The sequence below is a fragment of the Chamaea fasciata genome, unplaced genomic scaffold (genome assembly GCF_029207755.1).
Source record: "Chamaea fasciata isolate MVZ Bird 193981 ecotype frontalis unplaced genomic scaffold, bChaFas1.0.hap1 SCAF_10, whole genome shotgun sequence".
Classification (NCBI taxonomy): Eukaryota; Metazoa; Chordata; class Aves; order Passeriformes; family Sylviidae; genus Chamaea; species Chamaea fasciata.
In genome coordinates, this window is record NW_027094095.1 from 14588905 (window position 1) to 14616150 (window position 27246).

The 27246-nt window shown below is 36.8% G+C and overlaps 1 protein-coding gene across 2 annotated transcripts in view; it reads left to right on the forward strand.

Annotated features, from left to right (window-relative positions):
• DPYD (dihydropyrimidine dehydrogenase) overlaps positions 1 to 27246 on the forward strand; it is a 343524-nt gene that overhangs the window by 139657 nt on the left and 176621 nt on the right. For both annotated transcript variants that reach the window (XM_066192389.1, XM_066192390.1), the window contains 3 exons: positions 20138 to 20245; positions 23306 to 23475; positions 25079 to 25289. In XM_066192389.1, coding sequence (XP_066048486.1) covers positions 20138 to 20245; positions 23306 to 23475; positions 25079 to 25289 — 489 coding nt within the window. The remainder of the gene's footprint in view (positions 1 to 20137; positions 20246 to 23305; positions 23476 to 25078; positions 25290 to 27246) is intronic.

Here is a 27246-nt window from a genome sequence, read left to right on the forward strand (position 1 = left end):
TCAGTAATGCCTCTTGGTAAGAGAGAGGGTTCTTGTGGAATTGCAGTAGTCTGCAGACACAAAGAAAAGGGGTAGTCGGTCGTGTTGTTGGGTGCCGCGAGAAAGAACGGCCACGGTGCAGGGCTGGATTCAGATATGCAGGGCAGAAGTTCATCTCTACATGCACAAATGGAAAAGACAGAAGTCGTCATCTGGTCTATCTAGGTCATTTAACTTACACAAAATTAACATTGTTTTTCTTACTAAGTCACACCCCTCTGATGTTTTCATTCTTACTGTGGCTTTGCTTTTACAGTTACTTGCAATCTTTTTTTGCAAACCTCGGTTTATTGCATAGTAAGCTCTTTGAGGAACACTGGTCTTCGTTTTCTGTTTGGAAGGTGCCCACATCCCACATGTTCAGTACCAGAAATCAATAACTTTTAACTTAGATGTGTCATTCATTTGAACTTTCCATTCATTTGGTACTTCCATTCCTTTAATTCCTGTGTGTAGCTGTAGCGTCCCCAGGCAGGTGTCCTGTGAGCTGCAGAATTTGTCAATTCAAGTTTAAGTTAAAACACTGCTTTCTTTTGAATGTTTTGAATGAGTTTGTCAAATATTCACACCAATAAACTGTCCCTAATTGAGACAACCACATTTTGTTGTTCACTGACCAATGACAAGATAGAGCAGGTCCATTGATTTTTACCTTCTTCCTCGAAAGACCTTAGTTTTAACGAGTAGTGGCAAGTAGGGACATAGTCTTTCAGTGGAGATTAATGGCCATATGGTGTTGTTGCTTATACACTGCAAAGCTTAGTTATTTACTGTAAAATCTGACTCAAAATTCTATACGCAAATCAGAAACTCCTACTTGGTTTGTTTCCATAACAACACGCAAAACAACATCAATCACTTATAGTAGAGCTCCACACTCCATAATTAGAGATGCAGTTTTGAGAAGTGTGGGAGGAGTTCTGTAAAGTGTTTTCATGTTAAAAACAACATTAAGCCTTGTTCTCACAAAAGCTTATGCACAAACTTCACTTAACAGAATGTAATTAATTCCATTGGCATTTATGGCTATGTCTCCACAGCTCTGATACAGTGTCTGGAGTGACTACGCATGCCCTGCTCTGTGGTGTCTGAATGACTGAAGCATGAGCAAGGTTTCCTTGAAGGCAAATTTGCCTTCTGTATAGGGAGCAAATGTTGGGTTTACTCCAGCAGACAGTGTCAGCTTACCGCTCTACCCTACCAGGCATGGATTTCAGTATGAGAGTAATGTTTGCAGTACAACAATCTGTAATATTGGAGAAAAATAATATTGAGGAAAAAAAATGCTTAAAGCACTTTATGTAGAAAAAAAAAAATAAAATTTGCTGTGTATCTTTTAAATATTTAGCCAATCTTAAATTTTAAAAATTTAAGCCAATAGAACATCTACCATATATGGTATTTTTAGCTAATATCAGGAGTATTCATACCTGATCTGGTGGAGAATACTCTCCACGCTGTCTTCACTGTCGCAGTCAAGGACAGATACTGCCATATGAAGCTGTTACAACATCGTAACTCCTTCAGCGAGGCAGTCCCACAGCCCCACTGATGCCTTGCAGTAATCTACAGATTGGAACAGTTTGAAATAATCAAATGCAAATTATTACTTCTCCACCCTACTTACTACTTGGTTAGAGAATGAGGAGGGTTGTGTGTTTGGATTTTTTTGCGTTGTTTGTTAGCGTTTGGGGGCTTTTGTTGCTTTTTTTGATTTTTTTTAATACACATTATCTGTATTTTAAAGAACCAACAAAACATGCTTTAAATTTGCCTGGCTTTTTTGAGGCAATAACTAAGTTGTAAGAAAACATTTTCTCTAAAGCATCTTGTAGCTGACAAATCCCTGGGCCCTTAGGCAAGCTGTGTTTGAGTCTTGTTGCTTTCAGCTGCTCTAGAGACAACACGTGATGTGTGCCTGGGAAGGAAAGGCTGAAGGGGAAAACCCTGAACAAAATGAGGGACAGTTTAAAAAAAAGTAATAGATAAATGGGAGAGAAGACAATAGTAGAGAAATGGGAGACAGGAATTTCTGTAATGAATGGAACTGAAAAAAATTAAGGAAATAAAAAGAAAGAAAAAGTAGTTAGAATACATAAACTGGGGAAAAAAGACAAATCGGGGAAGTAAAAGTGGAAAGACATGAGATTATTCATAAAGGTTATAAAAATGGGAAGGATTAAAATAAAACAGAAGCTCATATAGTTGTTCTCACCACATTTTTAGTAGTTTTCTTCCTTAGATAATCGAGATGTCAGATTTCTCTTTAAAGAAAAAGAACAGCTGAATGGAATACGTATTTTACTGAGTTTTGATCCTTTCTGTCCTTCATAAAATATTTATTGTCATGTGTACCAAATAAATAAGATCTAAAAGTTAGAAAAAAGTATTTACATGAAAACCTCTCCTGAGTGGTCAGCTGTAGTAAGTTAAAATATGGGGAAATGTGTATATTCTGATTTTTGCACCAGTTTAGACTGTGTTTCTTATTAATCTCTAAGAATAAGCATATTGTTATGTCAGTGAATATATTATGGGATTTTTAAAAAAAACATATTAAATCTAGCTAAGGTTGCTAGGTGACAGGTAAGAGAAGCTATATAATTAGACATGTCCAAAAAAAGTCGAATAGTGAAAAGTAGTAATCCTGAAGGAAGGTTGCCATTGTCTGTGCTGACACCAAATGACCATCTCATTCAAATGTGCACTTCATTAAAGAGTCACCTCCCGCTTGGCTTCTGCAGCTGAGCTCTTACTACTCTGTGTGGAGTCGTGGAAACAGGGAGACTTTTAATTAAGTGTGAATTTTGATTTGCTCTCTGAATATCCCTTTGACAGCATATTATTCCTTGGTTTTTTTATTATTAGAAATCATATGTTTTTCCCAAAGACAAAGGTAACAGCTGCCCACTTATATGCATGAGTCTTTCTACCTGTGTCACGTCTGTACAGGCTACTCGCAAAATAGCTATGATGTAACGCAGTCTGTAGATGTAATCCATCTCCTTAAAGCAATGCAGGGAAAAGAGTTGCAAAAATAAGTGTTTTACAATAATAGATGTTGGGGGCTCAATTCCTGTCTCTAGTCATTGAGGAGCTCTCCCAGTCCCCAAGGCCTTTCTAAGACCATAGACAGTGGCCTTTCAAGGATATTGCTCCCTTCTCTCAGCACCTTGGATGATTCCTGTGTGGGGCACGGGTGGTCTGGGTTCCTCGAGCACTCCAGTTGGAAGCGGGATAAGTGTTCAGACAGTGCTTGCACTAGCATGGTTGGAGGCAGGGAGTAGTCTGCATGCTTCCCACACCATGAAAGTTCTAGCTGGAGCATCTAATCTTCAAGCCTTTTAAAATCCTATGCTGTGAATTGCCCAAGAGCCATCACAAACTTGCTTCTATTGTATGGTCCTCAGCAAATCACTTACATTTCTTTGCACATCTGTAAAATGCAGGATAAATGATGATCTCTTATCTGGCTCCTGGATATTTTGAGAATTGACTGTGTAGCACCTTACAAATAGAAAGTGCGACAAACAGCAAGCGCTATTTGTTACTCTTGGTATCAAAATAACTCAGGCAGCCAAGCATAGAGTATGGCTTGGTGTCTGCTTACCTGATTTGCATTCTTACATGCAGTGAAAATAGAAAGGTATTGCTATAGTATCAATACCTTCATTTTATAAATTTTATAGCTCTGCTGTACGGTCAGAAATTCAGCATTGCACCTACTATACATTTAATTAGAAGGCTTCAAAAATTTTAAATATTATGTTTTCTTCCTTTTTTCTTCAATATCACAGCAGCATTTTATTTATGGCATCTTTCTCATGGCTTCATTTGCTGAATGTATAGTTCTGTTAATTTCTTCCCAGGTGTTTAGTTGGATGTATGATTTACCCTTTTTTAATAAATGTTCCCCCATTCTGTAAAATTTATGCAATTAGGAATTTTGCTTTCAGCCCAGTGTTCTAAACTATCGGTGTAAATGATTGAATGAATAAATAAGTAAATAGTGAAGTGTCCTCCCCTACGATTCCTCAATAATAATATCTTTTTATCTGGCAAAGACTGCATTTAGAAACTGTTTCACTTCTTGCCCCTTCAATGGTTTTTTATTCAAATATTCTGAAATGTAGCTTAATTCATTATTTTTTTCCTGAGCTACCAGTCTCTGAAAATGGCTTTTTTCTTTTAAGTTGGTGATAGAAATGAGCGTGGAAATAAAAAAAAAAAAGGCTATCTGATATATACATGTGTATATGCTCAGCATTTGATTTCAGGCTCAAGAGTTACTATAACCATAATCCCTCCCACCAAAAATTGGAGAGCATGAGGTTTTGGAAAGATGTGTACTTAAAGGTATGGAGCTGTATCTGTGCATGTGCTTGGTGACATGATTGTCAGTGCAGGGTTAACGAACTTTCATCCCACATGCTATACCTTCTACAGGCAGATTTGATTTTGCATTTGAATGCATAAGTGAATACTTGTTTTCTCTTTATATGCATACTATAATCAGAAATAAAGAATGCAGAATCAGAGGTAGACTTTGTTTTAGCAGATGATTCTGTTTATCTGAGTCCCTCTCCTCACACAACTGTTGTTGTTGCTAAGTTTAATTAAAGTCATTCTTTGTCTAATTTTATATGTAAACCAAAACTAATTTAAAATGCTTGTGTAAAGGGCTTGGTTCCATATAACTGATTTGTTTATGCTGTATTTCTGAAAGGTAATTTTATCAGTAGGACAGTGGATGTACAAATCAAATTTTTCCATCTATGTGGTGGAATTTTGGCATGGACTTTAAGGAAGCTCCAGCATTGATCAGTATCAGTTGTAACCTGTTATGAAATGACATGAGAGATAGAATTACTGTTATTACATGTTGCAAACGTCCACAACTGCAGATAGTGATATTTGAGGAGTTGTTTTTAAATGCTAACAACTGAAATTATCTGTGAACAGAGGAAAATTGTATCCAGTGTTTGATTTAAAGTTGTTGCCCTTATCCAACACTCTGATTTTACAAGATTATTGAGTCATTTTGTTGAATAAGGCAAGCCCAATTCCATCATTTACTCAGAAATAGACTGTGAGTAGCAAGATGTGCTTTCTGCAAAGTGTGCATGGTACTAATTAGAAGGATGGAAGGAGGTTTTGGACAGAAGACATTTCAGAAATTAGCTCTTGACCCTTGTGTGAGATCTGTGTTTTCTAGTTTTCCATGTCTGAGCTTTGTTTCTTTGTAGCGTGGGTGGAGGAAGGAGTCTGATTCCTGATACAGTGCCACTGGCTCGGAGAGCTCTGTAACTGATAGAAATACACAAACTGTTGAATTTCTCTGTTCTATGAGTGTCTGGTACCTATGCCCTGATAGAGAATACTTTCCTTTTACCTAACTGTAGTAGTGGATTTTTCAAATCCCAGATGAAAAACTCAGAAATCTTTCCATGGCTTAGGACCTCAACCAGGGCATATTTCATAGAATCGTAAAATAATTGGAAGGGACCTTTGGCAATCATCTAGTAGCCCCCTAGCTCAAAGCAGGGTCAACTGGAGCAGGTTGCCTAGGACCATATCCAGTTTTGAACATCTCTGAATACATAAGAATGCTTGCTCTGAGACTCTCCTGGCACTCCTGAGGTTCTTTTCCTCTGCATCAGTAATGTACAGACATACAGATCTTTTGGCAGACAAGGGATGGGTCCCGAAGGTACTTAGGCCCAAATCAATCAGAGTATTTAGGTGCACACCTAGGAAGGGGTTTGTTTGAAGTACTTGTATTCAGTTTGGTCTGTATCACCTGTAACTGTGTTACAGTTAATGTCATATTTCTGCCGGGAAACCTTTTTCAAATCTTGATTTTATTGTGAGTGCTTTCACAAAAGTATCTGACTTTCACTACCCAACTTGCTTACAAAAATCCTTTCTAGGATTTTCTTCTGGCACTTGGGTAATCACAGAAGACTTCCAATTATGTTTCTAGATGGGTTTCTGTATTCAAAAATTTTTGCACTAATGTGAAAGTAAACAAGTTTATTATCTTTTGATCTTCTGCATGCTTTCATTTCAACTCTAAACAACATGTTATCTGTGGTCGTATTTTATAATTGCATATAATTATGTAATTATGTAATTTTTTTTTTTTACTACTGCCAGAAGCTTTTAAAAAAGTTTGCTTTTTAAAAATTCAGTTTTACTACTGTAATATTACACTGATGAGTTGTTTCTCCTTTGTGCTTTGCATGGGCAAAATTTCTGGTGAGGCAGACGTAGATAAAATGTAGCAATATTTTAGCATAAAGAAATTGGATATAATGTCTGCTTTCCCTATTTATTGATTAGCCCAGGAAAGTTCGATAACTAATTGAGGATTTCCAAACTGTCAAAATATTCAGTGACAAGTTGATGTTGACATAATTGAAGTTGAATGTATTAATTTTTTCGTAGTGATCTAGAAATCAATGCATTTTAATACTGATGTTTTTCTGGGCTGGATCCAAAGCACAGTGAAGGGCCTAATGCTGTGAACAACTAAACTTTTTTGTAATTGTTCAGCTCTCAGCCGTTTCAGGTACTGGTGAGCATATCAAGTAGTTAATTCTAATTATAGACAGAGAGCAAAAGGTTTCTTGATAGTGTACAAAGATTAATTTGTGTAAAAAAAAGAGGAATATTTAAAATTAGCTTAGTCTGTGCTTACATGTTGGCATTATAGCATATCCTCAAAACCTTTGACAGTTTTGAACAAAACTTACCTTTTAGTTCAAAACACAACAGCAAATCCATAGAATTCAATGGATCCCCAAATAGTCTTTGTTTCAATGAAGCTGTGTTTGTGACTCTCACTGAAATCTATTTTCAGTTTTCTTCTGATGGATTAATAGAAAAGCTGCATCTACTAGAACGGCCAAATTCTACATTTGACAAGAAATTAAATCTGTTTTAAGAAGAAAGAATAGCACAAGCTACATCTTAGATTTATGCTAGTGCTGTTGGATTTAGGCACTTGAAAACAATTTCAAGAGAAGATTTTACATACAAGAGAAACCTGTAAGCAAATTCAAACTGCTGTTTAGGATTCATAGAGGAACAAAATACATCTTCCATCTCTGACATAATTTGTCTTGAGGTTTATGAAATAATTTTTCATGGGATTATAATATTTAAAGTAATTAAAGATACAATTTTCTATTTATTAAACGATGTATTTTGTAACTTCATTAAAGATGCTGCCTTTCTTAATTGTAATGGTCCAAAAGGTTGTCAGTGAACTGTACATTAACTGCAGAGATAATAATGATTTTATATGCTAATAATTTTTAAATTAATAACTTGTAGTTTTTCAGCCACATGGGGAAAATAATTTACATTCTTAAAGCTTTCTTTGGTATTAACCAGTTTACTTGGGGAGAGAGGATATCCTTGTATAAAATGTTCATTTTTTTACATTAGCACTAATGCAAGCGTGTTAGACCCACTGGTGTGAAAGGATTAAAAGCAGCAGCATTAGACAAGCATGAACATTTCAGAGATAAATCCTTGTTAGAGGGACCTATTGGGACTGTGTAACTTGATTTTCTATTTATTGATCTTGTTTTCGTTACCATTTGAAACTCTGTTCAGAGAGAATCTTCCTATTGTAGTAGTGCAAATACAAAATGTGCACCAAGCAGACATTAAGGATTATGCTCACTCCCAGGTAGATTTGTGTGCCTCGGCTGACTTTAGCATGTGTTGGATACCTTTTTAGAGGAAACAAATGCCCCCTTGACAGTATTTGCACCATCACTGCAGGTAATTTGAGAAGTCTCATTTTACCTTTCTGACATCTCTTTCTCATAGACATTTCTTCATGGACTGAAAAGGGGCATACAGTCCTACCTCTCTGATGCTTTTATCACAATTTTTTTTTTTGCTTAAAAAAAGTATAAAACTCCCATTTTGAATGTTTTACTTTGCCACCAAGAGAAAAAAAGTTGAAGAGGTGGAAGCTTCTGTGCATCCCTGTACAGATGTCTGCACCTACAAGCCAAGTACCTGACACACAATCTTAAGTGACCATGTTTCACTTCATGTTCCTGACTGCTAGTCATCGAGGAGGCTTCTGGAGATGTGCACCACCATTTCTCTGTCTGTTTTCTAAATAGTAGCCTTACAGCATCTGAGGTTCAACTGCATTGTATGTAGTTTTGACCCGAAGTCTCAGATTTAATGCCCTGTCATCAGTATGGGAAATGCCCAAGGAAAACGCAGGCGCTTGATGAAAATGGTATAAATAGTTAAGAAGGACACTCTGTCTTTAGGTAATATTTTATATGAAATGCTGCTCTTGAGAAGAGAATTCAGATTTAGTTGATAGATCAAAAACTTTAGCCAATTCATGAGTTCTTTCTGTCATTTATTCTTACTCAGAACAGGATTTGGTCAAAGCATGAACTTGCTTAGTTATTTCCAGTATGGAAAAGTATGAAGGGGTAGCTGTGCAGTAGCTGTAATGTTTCTGAGCTGATCTACCTGTGTAGAAGAGTATCAGTTTAATAGGATATTTACATGAAGCTCCTTGCTACAGCTGCTTTTAAAAGGAAAGGCAGATAAATATGTGCTTAATGATAAGAACATTTATGTGTAGGGGGTAAATGACCTGAGTGAGAATGCTCATTGACCCTCCAGCATGTTACAGGAATGTCATATTTGTTGCAGGGTATTCTCTACTGACAGTGTGTGACAATCTGAGAAGATAAAGCCTCTGATGACACATACCTTATTATTCACCTGCAATTATAAAACTCTGTGTGCTTTTTTTCATAATTCATAGTGAAGACTGGAGCATAATCATGTTGAAAGTGTCTCTTCAGTATGTTGCTTTAAAGAAATGAGTAAGAAAATCTTCTCAAATGTTTTGATAGATGATTCATGGCACTGGAGCTGCTGATGAGGAGCCAATATAGGCAAGTCTATAAATATGCAGTTACGAGAACTCTGGAAACATGAATTCTGGTAGTGTGACAGATTCAAAAAGCACTTTTTCTACTGGAGTAGGTTTCTAAAGTTGCTCTCTTCCTGTTCTACATTCAGATGCCGTTGTCTAATTAGGCTAATTGGCTGGCAAATTTGCCAGCTTTTAAATAAAATTAGTTTGGAGGTGAGAGAACAAATACCATCAAAAACGTGATTTATTCTTTCTTTCGATAATAGTTGTTTCTTTTTAACTGAGCAGAGCTAGGCTTTATTATTTCTAGGGAATTTCTGTTTAATTTACTGTATATGACACATTTCCAGAAGAAATGAGTATTGGCAGCCTATTACTAAACCTTTAAGCAAAGTAATCATAATGGAGAGACTGACCTCCACCTTACCTGGGAGTAATGGATAATGCTCTAGCAAATAACAGTTACCTGATGTTATTTTAACAAATTCAGCTTGCCTTAAGTCAGTACACGTACATTTTCTTCTGCTTCTCATTGCTTCTGAAGATCCAAAATATACTGAGGGTAATGAGAATGAATGATATCTTAGATGTGTTCTTTCCTTGAACTGCTGGTTGTATTATATCCACAGCTCCCGTGCAAACCTACAAATCTATAACATCCGTTTCAGATGAATTTGGAAACAAGGGGCTGTGTTCTTTTATTTTTGGTGCAGAGATTAGAATTGATCACAGCAGACACAAGGGAGCAGATTTTAGTATCACAGCTCAATGTGGTTAACTGGGATAGTGCATGGCTCCTGTACTCCTTAACTGTGCACATACAGGTTACGAATGTTATTGATTGCAAGGGTCAGGGGAGGCTGCTGGGAGGTTATGTTGCATGATGCTATTTGGTAATTTTTAAGGGACAAGAGCTATGAACTCTCATAGCATCTGGGACAGGTACAGTTTAAACCTGACAAATGGAGATTTATGTTTGTGTGAGCTGCCAAAGCCCTTCAGGTAGAAATAATAAATGGAAATTTGATGGGACGGCTTTTTCTATCATAGGTCAAATATTGTGCTGTAGAAAAAGGGAAAAAAGGATTTAATAATTACCTTTTCATCAGAATGCACTGATGATAGGTTTTCAGTTGTAGATCTATGCTGCAGGAAAATGAATAATGTTTAGAAGTCTTTTCTTGAGGTATCATTTTAAAATATATGTAGAGATGGTTTACCTGAAGTGATTAAAAAATGCAGTGTAGGTGAATGATACAGTAAGAGTTGCTGAGTATGTTTTATAGTATCTTTTTGTTCTTTCAGGTGGAAAAAAGCAGTATATAAGGATGCTAAGATTTAAGATGAGAAAATATAATACATTACCAAAGAACTGGGAAAAAAATATTTGTTTCCTGTATTAAAATTTCACATAGAGTGCTAATTGCTCACTAGCCTTTGGAAGATCTGGCTGAATTACATTGATGACTTCTACATACGAAAATATAAAAGAAGACCTTGCTGAATTACACTGATGACTTCTACATATGAAAATAAAAAAAGAGATGAATCCTTGTTATGTTTTAAAAATAGAAATGACCAGAAAGTTCTGTATTTTGCAAATGCTACTTGGCTTGTGGGATTTTCTTCCTGAAGGAGTAAATTTTTACAAATATTTCATATGAATCCAGTTATATAGGGTGCAAAGCTGTGATTGACTCAGTCTATTGTTTCGTAGTCACTATATTGAAACAGAATGGGAGTTGTAGAAGTAGTGTACAGCAGAGGGTAGTTTTGGGTTTAAGACAACTGGTTGTAGTTAAATATTTCTGTGGTTCTTTACTGCTCTCTTCCATCAGATTTAGGAAAGAATATTATAAAAATCAGTGTTTAGAATTGCAACACAGATACCATGTATTGGCTATATTCCTAATATATCAACAACTCTGGTTGATTTTAGGTAGTGTAAGTTGATGTTGTCTCAGTATACCTTATTGCAACTTCCTTGCTGTACAGTGCCTGAGGTCTGACAAAGGTGTTATTCCAGAATATTAATGCCTTAATTACTCCTCATATATTTCTACAGGATGAATTTGCTGCCTTTGATGAGTTTTTTTCAGCTGTTGCTTTGTGATAGTGTAGAGGCTTAGTATTTATTTTTCTTCATGATGCCAACTGAGTATTTGTTGTTTTTTCTTTGTGAATGTTTATCATCAGTTTTGCTCTCGTTTTATCCATTCCCTGTGTATTTATTGTAAGTAGCCTCTATTGATCCAACTTTTCAAGATTTTTTTCCCCATGTTTTCAAATGAAAAATTAAATGAAGAGTTCTTTTCTATGCTAACATTTATTTTCCCTTTATAAATTTTCATTTGCTCGGATTTTTTCAAAATACCAGCATGACAGCTTATAAACAGGGCATATTAGACAGTTAAATTATAACGAGTCTGCTTGGGGAAAGATATTGTTTCTGTTGCAAACAGGTATGGTAGTATTTTCTGCTTTCTTTTCAGGAGTCTGTTATTCCCAGTCTCACAATCCGGTTAATTTTGCTTTCACTTCCACATATTTGGATTTTCTGTATTGGATAAAAATCACTTTACTGTGGCATGGTTTCTGAGATGCCAGATTTTTTTTTGTGTCCTGCAAGTCCCTGTGGAGGTGATCTTGCTTTGGGGCGGCTCAGCACTGTTTGCTGATCAGGAGTAAGCACTAGGACCAGTTTCTGTTCCTCTAGAGTGGTGCAGTGTGTCACACTGGCAAATAGGATCTGGCTGGTGTCTGGAGGAAACACAGCCTCCCCGTCTTTGATTTGGCAGGTTACTGCTGGGAAGAAACTTGTACAAAGAAGAGGGAAAGGAACTCACAATATTAGCATGTCATATCTGAAACTTCAGCCTTCCTGGTTCAAGAATGCTCCTGAAAAATGACAGCTCAAGTCTGTGGTGGGAAGTGACCAAATTCCAGTCAGGACTAAAATCCAGTTTAGCTTTGTTGCAAGCAGACCGGAGCAAGCTCTGCTCCTGGGTGGAATGATACATTCTTGTGGTAGAGATGGATTGGACTCAGACTGCTAAATGCATTTTCGCTAGTGACCTTTTCAAATTTGTCGCCAGTATAATAAATGTTGCCAAGATGACTTAAGAAAGGTTTGCAGCAATATTCCACTTTATTTTTTACAGCAGATGTTTCTTCAGTTACTCTGTATTACAATTTACAGAACTCTTATGTTCTACAAATCAAGATTCATAGCAAACTGTTTCAGTGCTTTAAGTCGCGCAATAAACAACACCAGGCAGAACAGAACCAGAGGGAAGGGAAGCAGACGTCTGCATTCATCCTTCTCTGTGATAAGGTTTGCTTCATAGTGATCTTCACATTTCAGCAGGTTCATTCGCCAGGGCTACCAGCTAACTTCCTAACATCCTCAACTTGATTGCTTCAAATATGGGGAACATTAAGTATCAGTTTCCAGAGAGAAGAAAGGCTAGAATTACCATCTGTGTCTTAATTTAGAAATCTGTATGTGTTTGTACAACCTAGTATCACTTCTTCTAGTGTGTCCTTTAAAGAATTACATTGTAAAAACACTTAGTGATACTGTATACTTCAGTTCTGAGGTTTGCATTTTAAATGCTTTTAGCGGATAAGGGCCGAAAATGTTGAGTTCAAAGTCTTCACGGTGCTTAAATGAAGAGCCAGGTATTGAGGTTTGAAAAATCATTGCATAATTTCTCCTGATCTTTGCTTTATCATCTTGGAACACTGATATTTTTCATTAAAATGTGGTATTTTGGTCATACTTGGGTGTTGCCCCATTAAAATTCAAAGCACAGGTCCCATAAGATGTCCATAATAAAATGAAAAACAGCAATTAAGACTAGAGGTAGGCTGTAGAGGGTACACTAAAGCCTTGAGTAAGGCTGGACTGATTATAATAAAATCAAATGAGGGGTGGAGTCTACATCTGATGGAGCTAATGAGTCATGATTCACCTTAGGACACTTTGGCCAACATCAGATGTCAGCCTGATCCCAGTCATGGGATCACTAAATGTGGTGAGGGCAGACCACAAGGCTGCAGTGTTTTGTATTCCATGCCCAGGCAGACAACACTGCTTGTGTTGTCATAATCCTAATTTCCATTAATCACAGGGATTGATTCTGGGCTCTGCCTGTTGTTCCCATATGCACTTTCTGATGTCTAGCTCCTGAGAATTTCAGCTACTTCTAAATTGGGCTTGGACAATTGGTACTCAAAAAGAAATTGAATTATAGAAACAAATTTAGTTCTACATGATCTGACTCCCTCATTCCTATTCTTTTTTCACCATTTGCAGGCGTTCAGATACTTGTCTTTGTGTCTAATTTAGCAACAAAGTAAGGTGTGAGACCTACAGACAGCATTGCTTCCAGGTTCAACTACTTATTCAGATGTTTTTAAAAGCCATGGTATGGATATAGCTGTTCAATTTAGAATGCCCTGCAGCAATTGTGTATGGCTCATGCTGGTAGATGTGAAGGGTGTTTTCACATTTGCTGTACACACTGTTCATTCTAACTTGAGGGTAAGAGAAGGCTAGCCCTAGTGTAGTTCTTTTACTTTTTTCCCTTTACTTTTAATTTTCTATTAACGAGACCTTTAGCCATCATTAGGGAATAACTCCTGAAAACCTTGCAAGCATACCTCTTCCAAAGAAAATAAATCATTAATAGAAACTACAGAAAAGGAGCAGTTATATTACAAAATTAATCTACCAGGCTTACAGAGAAAACAAATTTGAAGGAGCCACCTGCTGTGGAGATGAGGCAGTAATCTCAACAGCAGGAAATAAAGGGAGAGAGGGAGAAAATACAAAAGCATAGACATTAAAAAAGTAATTAAAACACTTATCTCCATCGACATACATATCAAAAAAAAAAATCAACCACCTAGAAAACATATTCTATTGAACGTCACAACAGGAAGTAACAAAGCTGTCCCCATAAAAAACAATCTCCAGCAAAATGAGAGAGATTCTTTACAAATACAAGCCTCAAAAGTATTTATTGAAGTGCTAATCACTAATGGACTGACCTTGAGAAAAGCTGAACACTTGCAGAGTATTTGCAACTTTTCTGAAAGGCTAAATGCCCAGTATCCAACCTTTAAAAAAGCAGGGAAAGTTAGTCTCTAGCTACCAGTGGTTGTCTGTTCCATGCATGGTGCATGTCATAGCATGAGTTGTAGTGGTGTGTTTAGCTCTGGGGCACAGCTTAAGTGCTGTATTTGTGTCATGCATTATCAATATAGTTCATTCCTAAATTGTGCAGTATTGATCTGTGGACAGCAATGTTAGCAGTATGCATATGAGTGAATGTGGGTTCTTTGAAGCAAATAGGTAGGGCATATCCCACTGCATGTAAGTAGTTTCTATCATGTCTAGCTAAAACTATAAATTTCACAGTTATGAAAATTTAGTTTCAGTGTTATCATTCAAGAAGATAGCATATTTAAAATTCATGGTCTAATTTATACATATCACGGATCATGTGACATTAAATAGAAATGCTTTAAATATATAGATTTTGATCTCCAGCTCCCCAGCCCACAGAAAAAACTTGTTCAAGAAGATCAGAGCATTCAGAAATACTAAAGTAGTGCTTATGTGCTTGGGTTTTACAGTGTGCCGTGCACCTTTGTAGTCACAGTCTAACCATATGGTACCTGTAGCTGCAAGTCTCTGGGCAAGTGTGAAATGTCATCAGATGTACTATATCTGAAATATTTTTGTATGGGCACACAAGGAGCAAGTTGGAAGACTAAGTGTATAAAAAGGCAGGGGCATGGGACAAAAATGCTGCTTTTCTGTTAATTCAAAAGGACCCTTTCAGAAGACAAATAGTAGATTTAGAATTTACCTTCAGAGGGAAATTAACTTAGCTCTGTATCTACTTCAGTGTATCCTTTTCAGAAAATTAAAACAAAAAATATAAACAAACTTTGTTAACAAAAATAATTTATCAGAAAATGTCACTTCCTCTATAAAACCCAAATCAATCTCTGGCCTTCAGCCTTCTGTGGCTCCTTTCCCCCTGACACATGAAGTGGCACAGCCTTCTCCCAGCCAGAGGTGCAGAACGGCTGCTGCATAATCTTTGCTGCCTCCTTGCCACAGTGTGCTCAAGTTTCTTGTGCTGAGTACCTGGCTGGGGCTCGGCTTGTCTGGGCTCGGCCTCTCAGCTCTTATTTTAGAAGATTTGCCTTGCCACCAGAGCAGATATGCAGAAAATCAGTCCCATGTTTCTTCTCTTCAGTTTTGTATGGGATTCATGGATTTTTCTCCTCATTTTCAGTAATATCTGACAGTTAAAGGCTTGCCACCCAATCCTAGGATTTCCTGTAATGGACGCTGTGAAGGACAAAAGAAGAGTTTTCCTTGTAATTGTGGTTTTAAAAAATCTGGTTTAACTCTGAAACAGAAGCATGGAAATAGTAAAAAGGTGGAAAGATGTCCTTGCCCTCTAACTTTCTAGCTCCAGATGTGTAAGGCAAGAGAACATTAAAAAAAAAAAAATCCATAAATTGGTGAATGGGGTTTGATGTTTGGCTTCCTTGTTTTAAAGGTTAGAAGGAACATGTATAGCCAGTCAATCACATTTTGTATCTTTCTGAATGAATTTGGATAAATTTATGAATGCAATGTTATTTCAAAACAAATTTGAAAGATTCAATGTAAGAAATGTACAAAGTAAGTGTCTTCACTTTTAAAAAGTAGCTCTTGGTATTTTCAAACACAGATTGCATTCACCACCAAAATTCAGTATTATCACAATTAAAAATGAGGGCAACAAACCTTTTTGTTGTTTGATGTGGGGAAAATGAGAAAAAAAAATAAGGTTCTAGTTAGTTTTGTCCCTATAGGCTCCTGTATATTTACCCTTCACCTTTTTTTTTTTTTTTTTTTTTTTTCTGGAGATGCGTTTTTAGTTAGCTGCCAGTGAAAGCTACATTTGACCCTTATCAAGGATGAGAGCTTTTTTTGTGTGTCAGTTATTAAGATCACTTGAGAAATTTACTTGAAACTGCAAATTTGCCCACCCTTGTCAGACTTAAGTAATCCGAACAGTAAGTTCAGGCTCAGAAGCATAGCTGTTGCTGGGGAGAGGGGGTTTGATCAAAATAGAGATAGATATGCAGTGCCTGTACTTGCTTTAGTTTCCCTTTCCAGATCAGGCTCACAGTTACAGTAGTAGCAGACTTAGCTGATTGATGTGTTGACATTCCTGGATTTATTGGGTGCAGCATCTCAGTGGACTTGGTGCCCTGCTCTGCAAGCCAGTCCCTTACAGTGTCTATGCATCACTCTGGTACATTGCCTTGTACATCTGACATATTTGCTCTAATAATTTAGCAGTTCATATCTCAGCTCGACTTGGGAATTGTATCTAAATTTTCTTTAAAAGGAGACAATGGACTTGAGACTGTGCGTGAAGAAAATTGATACGCATCAGTATTGTGGGAACAGAGAGTACAAGACCTTAATGGAGGAGGCAGATGATATTTTTGCTAATACATATATATTTAAATGTATATATAAAGGATAAAAAAATAGGAAGTTAAAGTCTATGTTTTTCAAAGCCATGATTATAGTGGTAAAGGACTTTGGAAAGTATGTGGTGTGTAATACATGGGAGAGACTTTGGTGCTGAGGAATTGCACACTGGAGAAGGAGTTGTGGGGTTCAAATGAAGGAACAAAGTAGAGCAGTGATGCCTGCTGAGAGATAGCTGGAGCATCTGGAGGTGGAAGGCAGAGCACAGCAAACCAAAGGGTCAGGAATCAAGATGAATTGCTTTCTGTGCTGCACCTGACCCAGATTGGGACTGTCTAGGTTAGATTTTTGCAAAGCTGAACTAGATCTGTCATGCAAGCTGTTATTTTCACAATGTTTCTACTTTCTCTATTCTTAGTAAATGCAGTTTTCCACAGCCCATGAGGCTTCATTGCGTGGTTTGGATATCAGTTGCTTCAGAAGCTTGTTCCCTGGCATCAGCAAGCAAAGGAGCTGAGGCTTCAGGAAGCCCAGGGCTGTGGTTGCAGAAGATGAGGAGCTCAGCATAGCCCTCTGCTTGTATAAGGGTGTGCAGAGGCTGTCCAAACACCACCAGGGGAGCTGCCTTTCTAAGCTGCCACCTCTTGCTTGCCCTTCTAAAGAGCTGTGCTTCACTGCAGGGGGAGGAAATAATCGTTATCACTAGATTTTGATATAGGTTATTTAAAGACTGGAGATGTGGGATAGTGATAGATTGTTGCAGAACATGAAATACTAAATAATAAATAAAAAAATCTTTTTAGATGACTTGCAAGTGGGTTTGGAGAGCAGAGAACTGACTTACTTGGCTTCAGCCTAAAAGCTAGGGAAAAGACCTCGTATTTTCCCAAGGATTTTTTCTTGGGTGGCTCTTGGCTATTTTGTACTAGTGTGTGAATTCCCTTTTTCTAAAGGATCTCTCTAATTTATCTTCAAAGAGTATTTCTCTTGGTTCATTATTTTGACCTAAATTGTGTCTTTCATAGGTGTCTGGGTTTTTTTAAAATTTTATTTCTTCTCTGAAACTGTTTGCTCAAAACTGCTTTTTTCCTCTACAGCTATTTTTTTTTTTTGTTAAATATTCTCTCTCCCAAGAGGCTGTTGGCTATTTATCAATGTTTGATCTCTCTGTAAAGAACACTTCTGTGGGGTGGATGTTTATTATGAAATGGTGTCTCTAAAGTGAATGTTATCTGTTCTTGATCTCTTTCTCTGTCTGCCTCAGTCTGCCTCTTTCTTACCTTGCCTAGTGGCTTGAAGAAGTACTAAATATATTTTAACAAAAGTAAATGCAGTCATTACAATAGAAAATACTGAACAGTAAAAGGAGATGTATCAGAATCCGGTACAACACAACTTCCAGCAGGTGCTTAGCAAAGAGCTTCAATCTGTGCTAAGTGTTTATAAGTATAAAAGAAGAAATTCCCTGCGTTTCCTTCAAATGTAAATATCACAAAACTGTTTTTCAGGGAGTTTTCAGCAAAATGAAAATAGTAAAATAAATAGCAGATAATGCCACGTATATTGACTACCTCTTTGGCAGTTGTTTGGTCATATCAGCCAAATACTGAACCCAATGCATTCTTAATCCAACTCCTTTGATTTCAGTGACACCAGAGTAGTGATGAACCTAGACAAAGAACATTGCAACACTTCCTTTATTATATTCTTTATTCAGCCTGTGGGAGTTAAAGTACTGATGCTGTTAGAGACCAAATAGTTTTCATTAGGAGATGATAAAAGCAGCAAAAAATAAGTGGGAAAAATATTTTGAGGGTTTCTCTTTGGGTTTGAATGGAAATACATATTAGGTGGAAAGGAAATTATCTTTAATGCAGGCTGCACATCCCACTAATGACAAGAGTGTTTCTCCCAAGAGTAAAGTGAGGCCTCTGAGTTGGTTTATGGATATCTCCATAGAAATGGTTGCATTACTTTGTCCTCTGCCTGCAGGCAGTCACTGAGAGCTTTTTCTGAGGTACTCTTCTTTCCACAGATGATTTTGCAATATATACATAGAGGAGAATCTATGCCCTTTTAAAAATAGTTTCTTTAATGCATTTTACATATTGTACTTTCAATAGTACTAAGTATTTCTGGCAGCCTCTTAAGATATCCATTATTCATTATTCATTAGCTGAAATTCCAGTCTACCCAGAAAGTACAGCATTCAAAGGTCTTGAAGTTCAGGATGTGCTAGTATTTTTAAACTTTATTTTTCTCACTATCCAACTATAGATCAGTGTTTGTTTCAAAGTCAGGTGTTCAGCAACTGAGTCACAAGTTTTCTTTATAAATAGAGATCAAATTTCAGAATTTTTTTATTTGCTCTTTGTCTTCTAAGCATTTTGAATTCACTGAGAATGCATATAAATATATATGAGGTATATATATTTTGTTTTGCTTCACTGAAACTAATAAATCTAAAAATGTATTTTAGTTTTCTAGTATTATAGTAACTTCATTCAGAGTTCTAGAGGTTTGAAAAACTTCTTTCATAGAGGTAACTCATGAAAAAGTGCTAAGTTTTCTCATTATGTAGTTTTGGCCATATGATGAGAAAGATTTTTTGTTGCTTAATTAGTACAAAAAGATCCCAAACCTTCCTTATTTGGAAAAGTTCTCCTCAACATGCAATTTTGCATTATTGTAGATGCTAAAATTGTGTTATTAGGGTTTTCCAGACCAGTATTTCTCAAAGAGGAGTAATATTAGTCTGCTGCTACCCATGCCTGAGAATGGAGGGAACACAGATTGCTTTGTATGCTCCAGTTCTTCCTGCGTGTTCTGAGGATTCCTCAGTGCTAGTATGTTTTCTTAGAAAAATTGTTGACATTTACTCCATTTCAGTGTGTAATTATTAATTAGCATACTTTTGATAATATTATGGGGTTTTAGATGTAAATATGAAAGTTGAGACTGTTGCAAATACTCTGATTGTATTTGCATGAATAAAATGGTTTAACTGGTCTGTCAGCTGGGCTGGCTTTTTGTGCTGTCCAACCATTCGCACCAAAGTGAGATGATGTTCTTTGGTAACTGGAAGATGATTTTTGCTGCTTTCTTTTGACTGAAAGATATTTGTTGCTATTATTAGTTGTGAAGTAAATCCTTGTCTGTATCCTACGGATTCTGTCTAAAAGTGTGCTTTTAATAACTAGGACTAAATGTCAGCCAATCAGGACTTCAAGGTTTTGAGAAAATAATCAAGAATGGCAAAAAAATGATGGCATACAAATACTCACAGGTCAGACCTACAGCACTGCCATTTGTCCTCTTCCCCTCATCAGTTAAGCTGTTTGTTACTGCCTCATTTGTATTATCTGCTTTTGCACCCTGTCGTCTTTGGTCCATTCCCCTGCATTTGTTTTGAGTTCCACGAGTACGGACGTTGTTGACGAACCTCATTTTCAGTGCCTGTGCTATTAAACAATCACCAGTTATATAAGCTGCAGATTACAAATGTGATCATTTGCAATATATTTTGGACACATCAGAGACTTTGTAGAAGTGCTTGTTTTGATAATTTTTTTGAGAATATTTGTGTAATTCAAAATATATGTTGGTTGCTAAAATTGCCTGTGTAGTTCTGATGTGCCATAAAATATCTATTTCAGGTTTGCCAGAACCAAACAGAGACAGTATATTCCAAGGACTGAGAATGAATCAAGGATTCTACACATCTAAAGACTTCTTACCTTTGGTAGCAATGGCAAGTAAACCAGGTGTGTGGTACTATATTCTTGTTGCAATCACATTCAATAAATCATTAGCAGTTATTACTGTATTGAACTGTCTGGCTACAAAGCAGCACATCCAGTTACAAAGTACCTTCCACTGAATATATCTGGGGCAGGGTTTTCTCTTGATGAGGGCAACCTCAGGAGCATGGTCAGCAAATTTAGTCCCAGAGATTATAAACTAAATAATCATAAATGCAAATCTAAACTTATGGCAAATAATTTCCCCTAATAAGTTATATTTTTTATTTTGAATTATAGTCAAAAGATGACATAAGCTTCTTCTTTGTCTAAAGTATCTTGATAAAAATAGTATATGTAAGGTGGTTTGAAAAAATCTGATATTTAAAAGGGTGTTTATGTCTTATATAAGAAGCTGATGTGTAGATTATTGATAAATTCTTTTACTTCATCCCAAGTCAGGTGCTGCAGGTTTTACGGACACATTTAAATCAGCACTAGTTCCTTACCCAATGAACTTACAGTCTAAGACTCAGGACAACAGGAGTATGACAGGAGTTAATAAGAAAGTGCTCAGTTCATAGGCACCAAATGCAGTCTTGTTTTATGGTTTCACATCTTTCTTTGGGCACAGAGATAGCTGCATTTGCTCCCTAAGGAGTGCAGATGCTTTCAGTGTCCCTGAATATGAAATCATAAGCCCCAAATATGTGGTTTCTATGCCACATTTCTTTATGGTCTAGAGTCCCCAGACAAAAAAAACTGATGTACCAGTTGTTTTTTTTTACACTTTGGACAGAATGGGATATTTTACATATGACTTAATAGAACTTGTTTTATCTACAAACTGATTTTCATTTCAGCATTCAGAAATTTCTTTTAGCATCATATAGGATTGCCTGCTTATTTCGTACACTTCTCTTAAACACTTTCAAGGTATATGTATTCTGTGGCAGTTTGTTCTGCTTATAAAAGTAAAGTTTATTACCTCATTTAATGCAAAATGTTTCAGAAGTTAAATTCTGCATCTCGATCTGTCCCATCTCTTTTCTGTTTTCATCAAATGCTTATTTCTGTTTTCTTAAGCTCAAAGTATTCTTAAATGATTTGGAAGAAAAGGGTGAGATTTTGGGTTTTCTTACTGAAGACAGAGATGTATAAAAATAAAACAGATTGAGAATATACAGTGCAATGCATCAGTAGATTAAAAAAGGAAAAGTAAATTCTGGAAAACAGTCCTCTCTTGAAACAATGTGACTAAAAATACTTTGTAGAATTCTGAGAAAATATGTAGCAGTTGTGTACTGTAAGTCACCTGCCTGCATAAGGATCTATACACTGTGATCCACATATTTCAAAATATTGCAAAGCAGCCCTCTTGATATGCTAGCATATGTGATAATATGTTGGGGGTGTTTTGTAATAAGTCTATAATGGAAAAAAGAATGAACTTGGAAGAACTAACCTTTTGTGATTGACAGTAATAGATAGCTCTTTGGTGTTGTCTGTTAATTAACATGGTCTCTTTTACTTAATTTTCCTAGTGTCTGTCTGTAGCTGTAGCCACCTTTTGCTCTCTAAGGCATGGAATTTTAGAATAAAATATACATGTACTATATCCTACTCTATCCTCCTTTTTTCACTGTGACAGTTATCTAAATAATAGACATAATAGACTTATTCATGGTAAAATACATATTCTGCCTGCTTATTAATTCTGAATGGCACTTGTTAATATACTTTCCTCCAAAAGGGTTTCCCCTCACAAATACATAGCTGTGAATTTGCCTTAGGAGTGTGTTCCCAAGAGCAAAGCGGGCTGCTCTGACTGTTCCTTTCTGGACTCATACTCTAATGGCTCTCTGGGCTGCCAGCCCGCTGCTTCACTTGCTCTTTTTCCACTGCTCAATTTTTATGAAGTATTAAGTTCACTAAAAATAAATGAGAAAAGTTCAGTGAGAATTTTAGCCTAAGAATCCTGTTAAATAAATAGTAAATGTGACGCCACATACATAGGGGCAGAAAATGGTTGCATTTGTTTTACATTAAGCATTTTTCAAATGAAGAGAGAATAGGTATATTAGGATGTTGTTTCTCACTCTGCTTATATGTCTAAATGAAAAGGATTGTTTACTTCAATAATACTTGTGTTCCACGATTACATGTGAAAATCTGCTATAGTAGGATCCTTGAGATAAAGTACGATAGGTAAATGACCAGCTTAGTGCCTCCTGACTGGAACTGTCCTGGACTAGGTGACAATATAGCTTTGTATTATTTATGGCATTATTTTTCAAGTTACAACCATTTCCCTAATCAACAGTTAGTTGTACTTGAGCATGTGATAAAGTGCAGTCTCATTCAGGGAGCAGACACAGTTCTGTTTCACTTAACTATTTCTTGTTTAATTGAATCATCAAAGACAAGCTGTAGATGATAAACACATGATGTTGTCATTTTCTCCATGTAATGTTTTACAAATGATTTGTAGAAAACTACTGTAGATTAAGCATTTTCTTCCAGTGGAAAAACTAGGAATTACTGTAACAATATTCTTTTTCTTCATGTTCAGCTGATGAATAACCTCAGAGAATCATGTCACAACCAGAACACAGCTTTATAGAAATCTGAGGGGACTGATGTTGGTATTCTGTTAGACGAAACTATAACTATCAACAACTGGTCATCTTTTTGTTGTTGTTTTATTCTGTTTCGGGGGTGTTTTTATCTGGGAGGATAATGAATCTGATGAGAAAGAAACTTACTTTTTGAATAAAAACATCTCAAAATTCTAGTTTCAACCTGACAGGACCCACAGCCCTACAAATATGTTGTCATTTGAATTCTTTCTCAATAGAAAGATGCAGCTGCTTAGAGTACTGACTATGAAATTATGTATATGAGCACATCTTAAAAGGGGGAATAAAACTGTCTTTCAGTGGAGCAGAATAATTTGATAGTGACACTCCATGCTTGAAAACTGTAAGATGCAATTTTACACTGCTTTGAGTACAAGTACCTTTTGAGCTGTCATGCAGAAATGGTTTCTCCACTTGAAAATGGGGTTTTCCTTTTATCTTTCAGGGATGTGTGGCTGTCACTCTCCATTGCCATCAATACACGGAACTGTGATTGTACTTGGGGCAGGAGACACTGCTTTTGACTGTGCAACATCTGCTCTGCGCTGCGGAGCTCGTCGTGTGTTTGTGGTCTTCAGGAAGGGATTCACTCATATCAGGGCTGTCCCAGAAGAGGTAAAATTGAATAGCAGCATTTCTGAGGAGGCGTCTTAGTTACTTCTATGTGGCCTGAAAGTGTGCTATACTTTAAGTGTGTCTGTACTTAACAGACATCTGCTAAAGGTTTTGTTTGTAAAGATGCTCTTAAAATGTATGAATGTTTATTGAAGATCTAAGGCTCACTTTGTATGATCTCTATTTAAATAATTTTCCACTGTTGTATCTGTTTCCTGATAAGTCAGAGAGATGTATTTGCAAGCAGGGGACAGAATTTCTTGTAAGTTAGGAAATGAACCAAAATTTTCAATCTTGGAATCAAACAGCCATTAGAGTGTTGTAGGTGACTCTTGAGATCATGGTTATATCCTAGAATGATACCTTCTGGCTTAAGGAATCTCAGTGATTCTGACATTGCCTTGTGAGGCTTTCTTTCTTTCCTTTCTTTATGGTAAGAAAATTACTTACAGTGATTTTGGCTTTGAATCGCTGCCAGTGGCAGTGGAGCAATGATATTCATCACATGTATCAGCATTCAGTTTGGTTTTTAGTTTGGCTTTGCACTTTGGCATTTATTGTGCTTCCTCAATTTATATATACTACAGGAGTTTTTTTTTGAGATTATTTTTTCTTATTTTGGTGCTCTTCTTCTGTTTTCATTTATTTGGTACATTACACTTTTATATACTTGAGAATAGCGCACCATCTAATGGATCTTTATCATGAGGTTTATCGTAGTTTGGTTGTCTGTTTCAAGAAGGTGGGAACCTTAGATCTTCCAGAAGGGGTATGGAGCTGCAAAGGAAGTAACAGCGGGTTTCTTGGTGCATGATGTACTTCTGTTGCACTTCAGTCAAGAGTTCTAGACACAATGAGATTACCTAAGGTGTTGCACAGACTCATGTACTACTCAGATTCTTCATATAATCTGAACCAAAATCTTTCATAGAAGCCTGGGTAAATTTCTGAAAGTTGTCAGTGTTTGTACCCATCCAATCATGTAGTGGGCCGTGAAAACAGTAAAATAAAAGTAGCTTCATTTAGTAATGGCCATGATAGAATCATGTCAGGTAGGATGTACATGTTCAAAAAAGTTGTGTAAGTAGAGAAAGTCAAATTCTGAAGATGATTGATTTAAGCAGTTCTACCACCACAGAGATTCAGAAGATCTTAGGTCTGTATTGCCACTCAGAAAACTGTTGCTTGTACATGGTAGTCAGCATTTAATAGAATCTTAAAGTCATAGTAAACACAAATCAGGGCTTGGACTAAGTTAATACAAAGCCACTTCTTAAAAGGCACAGATATATATAGAAGAGAAATCTTTTTTCCCTCAAAGAAGTTAAACATATTCAAAGTAGTGAAAAAATAAGAAAATAGATTGGAGAAATATTTGCCTTGAAAATTTCCTTACTGCCACTGCTTGATTTGATAGCATGAGAGGCTTTGAAGCTAGCAGTAAGATGACTGTCTGCATACTGGACACAGCTGATTTCTACTATAGAAGAATCCATGTTAACATATTGAGTCCAAAAATGTTTTCTGGTTGGTTTCTTTGGGGTTTTTTTCCAGGAAAATGCAGCATGTTGAAGTTATATATTTTATTGCTTCTACTCTACAGATGGAACTTGCAAAGGAAGAGAAGTGTGAATTTCTGCCTTTCCTCTCTCCTCGGAAAGTTGTTCTAAAGGGTGGACAAATTGTTGCTATGGAATTTGTTCGAACTGAACAAGACAGCGATGGGAACTGGACAGAAGATGAGGATCAGGTTGTCCGTCTGAAAGCCGATGTGGTCATCAGTGCCTTTGGCTCTATTTTGAGTGACAATAAAGGTAACCCTGAGTGCTGCAAATACAGATTGTTCTTTTAGCTGCAGCCATGTCCTGTCCTTTTACAGTTTTGTGAAATTGATCTTCTGGATGTTACTCAGCTTGTGATTCCTGGTCCTCTTACAGGAGTTTGTCCTTCAGGTACATCTTTTAGAAAAGGACTTGGGGGTCTGGTGTTGTGGCAGTTCTCTGCATATTGCTGTATAGTGCTGGAAGTTAGCATAGAAGTACGGTTCCTCAGCATATATTTTTCTTCTCAGTGCAAGTGGGATCTCAGAGGAACTCTTGGGAATTTCTTCTGGTCTCATTAATTAACTCTAGAGAAGCTCATTATATTACATCTTTAAGCTGAACTGATCTGATCTCTGAAATATCTTTTTTTTTTTAACCTAGCAAATTAAACAGGCATTGAAACATTCATTATTCTGGTTCAGCTGGTCTGGGTATTACTTATTTCTCGTGCATATATAAGAGAACTGACTTCTCTCTTACATGATATTTCTTAGTTGCTCTTTACAAGGTTTAGTCTTAAAAATTAGCAATTACTTAATTCTGTATTAAAGATACAGAAATTGGCACACTGGTGACATTTCAGAGATTGGATGAATTGTCTGCATTTAGCAGAGAGAGGAACATGAATACAGTTAAGAATATGGATTCTGAGCAGTGTTTAGGCTGTTCTCCTCTGACACTAGGTTAGACTTTAGGAGTTTAGGCACATATATCGTGCCTCAGAAGCTGAAAAGCCTGACTCAGCAGAAGATACATTGATAAAATGAGAAGGTCCTCAGCTTGGAGACAGTCACCTAGGTTAGGAGGTTCTGAAAGCCTTGGTGAACAATGTGTCTGCCTCTCCAGGGCATGGTCATGCCAGCTAATTAACCCATGACATGTTGTCATGGTCCTTTGGGTATAAATGCTCTCACAGAGGACTTGACAAGTGCCTCAGATTGCACAGGACCAGGAAGTTTGGTATTCAAAATTTCTTAGCCTAATGTACTTTTGTGAACCTTTGCAATCAGGGAAAATGGTCAATCCAAAGTGATGTAATCAGGCTCTAAACCTGAACGATGTGCTCAGCACTCCCTGCTCAACGTCCAGTTGTATAAAATGGTAAACCAGCATGCAACCATGAGAAGAGTCTACACCATCTTCTACACTAAAAAGAAAGATCAGCCTGGTAGTTTGAGAAACATGTGAAGTGAATACCAAGGGCAATATTCTCTTGCATGTGCTACTAATGCTTTGGGGTAGTTTCTTGCGTCCTAGGCTGTTTCTAGACAGTGACTGCACTCAGCTATTTACAGTGCTCATTACTAAGAGCTGCCTGCTGGCCTGCCACTGCCTCCTGCTCTACAGGGCACAGGAGAGAGCAGACTCCCATTCCTCTTGGAGCTGCATTGCTGTGGAAAGACTCTGGCATTTGTGTGGGTCATATTTCAGGGCTCAGTCTAACCTCCAGGAAGCAAGAAGAAGAAGATTTAGGTTTGGGGTTTTTTTAAGAGATTCATTATTTACTCTGACAATGGCGTTGATCGACTGAGAATTTTGGCAAATTTTGTTGGTGTTGTTTTTAAAACTCTGTGCTTAGTTTTTTTGGGAGGTTTTCTAGACTCTCGTGGTAAATCAATATTAACCTATGCAATCAATATATTTTGTTATGATTCATAGACCTCATGATACTGAAGTGATTCTGTTTTCTCCCACGTTAAAAATTACCTCAATTAAAAGATTGAACTTACTGTGTTGCTTAGCCATAGTACTGTGCCAGTCTTGTATTTCCTAGGGCGCATTCACAGTCTAAATTAATTGTTGAGAGGTTTTTAAATAGGAACATAAAATGGGAGGGGAACAGTCATGCAGTGAGCTGATCATGAGAGAAGAGAGTCATTTACTTTGGGGGTGAGCAAAACACCTCAGTTTCGTGCTGGATTTTGGGTGAAACTGCTGTTAGAAGAGC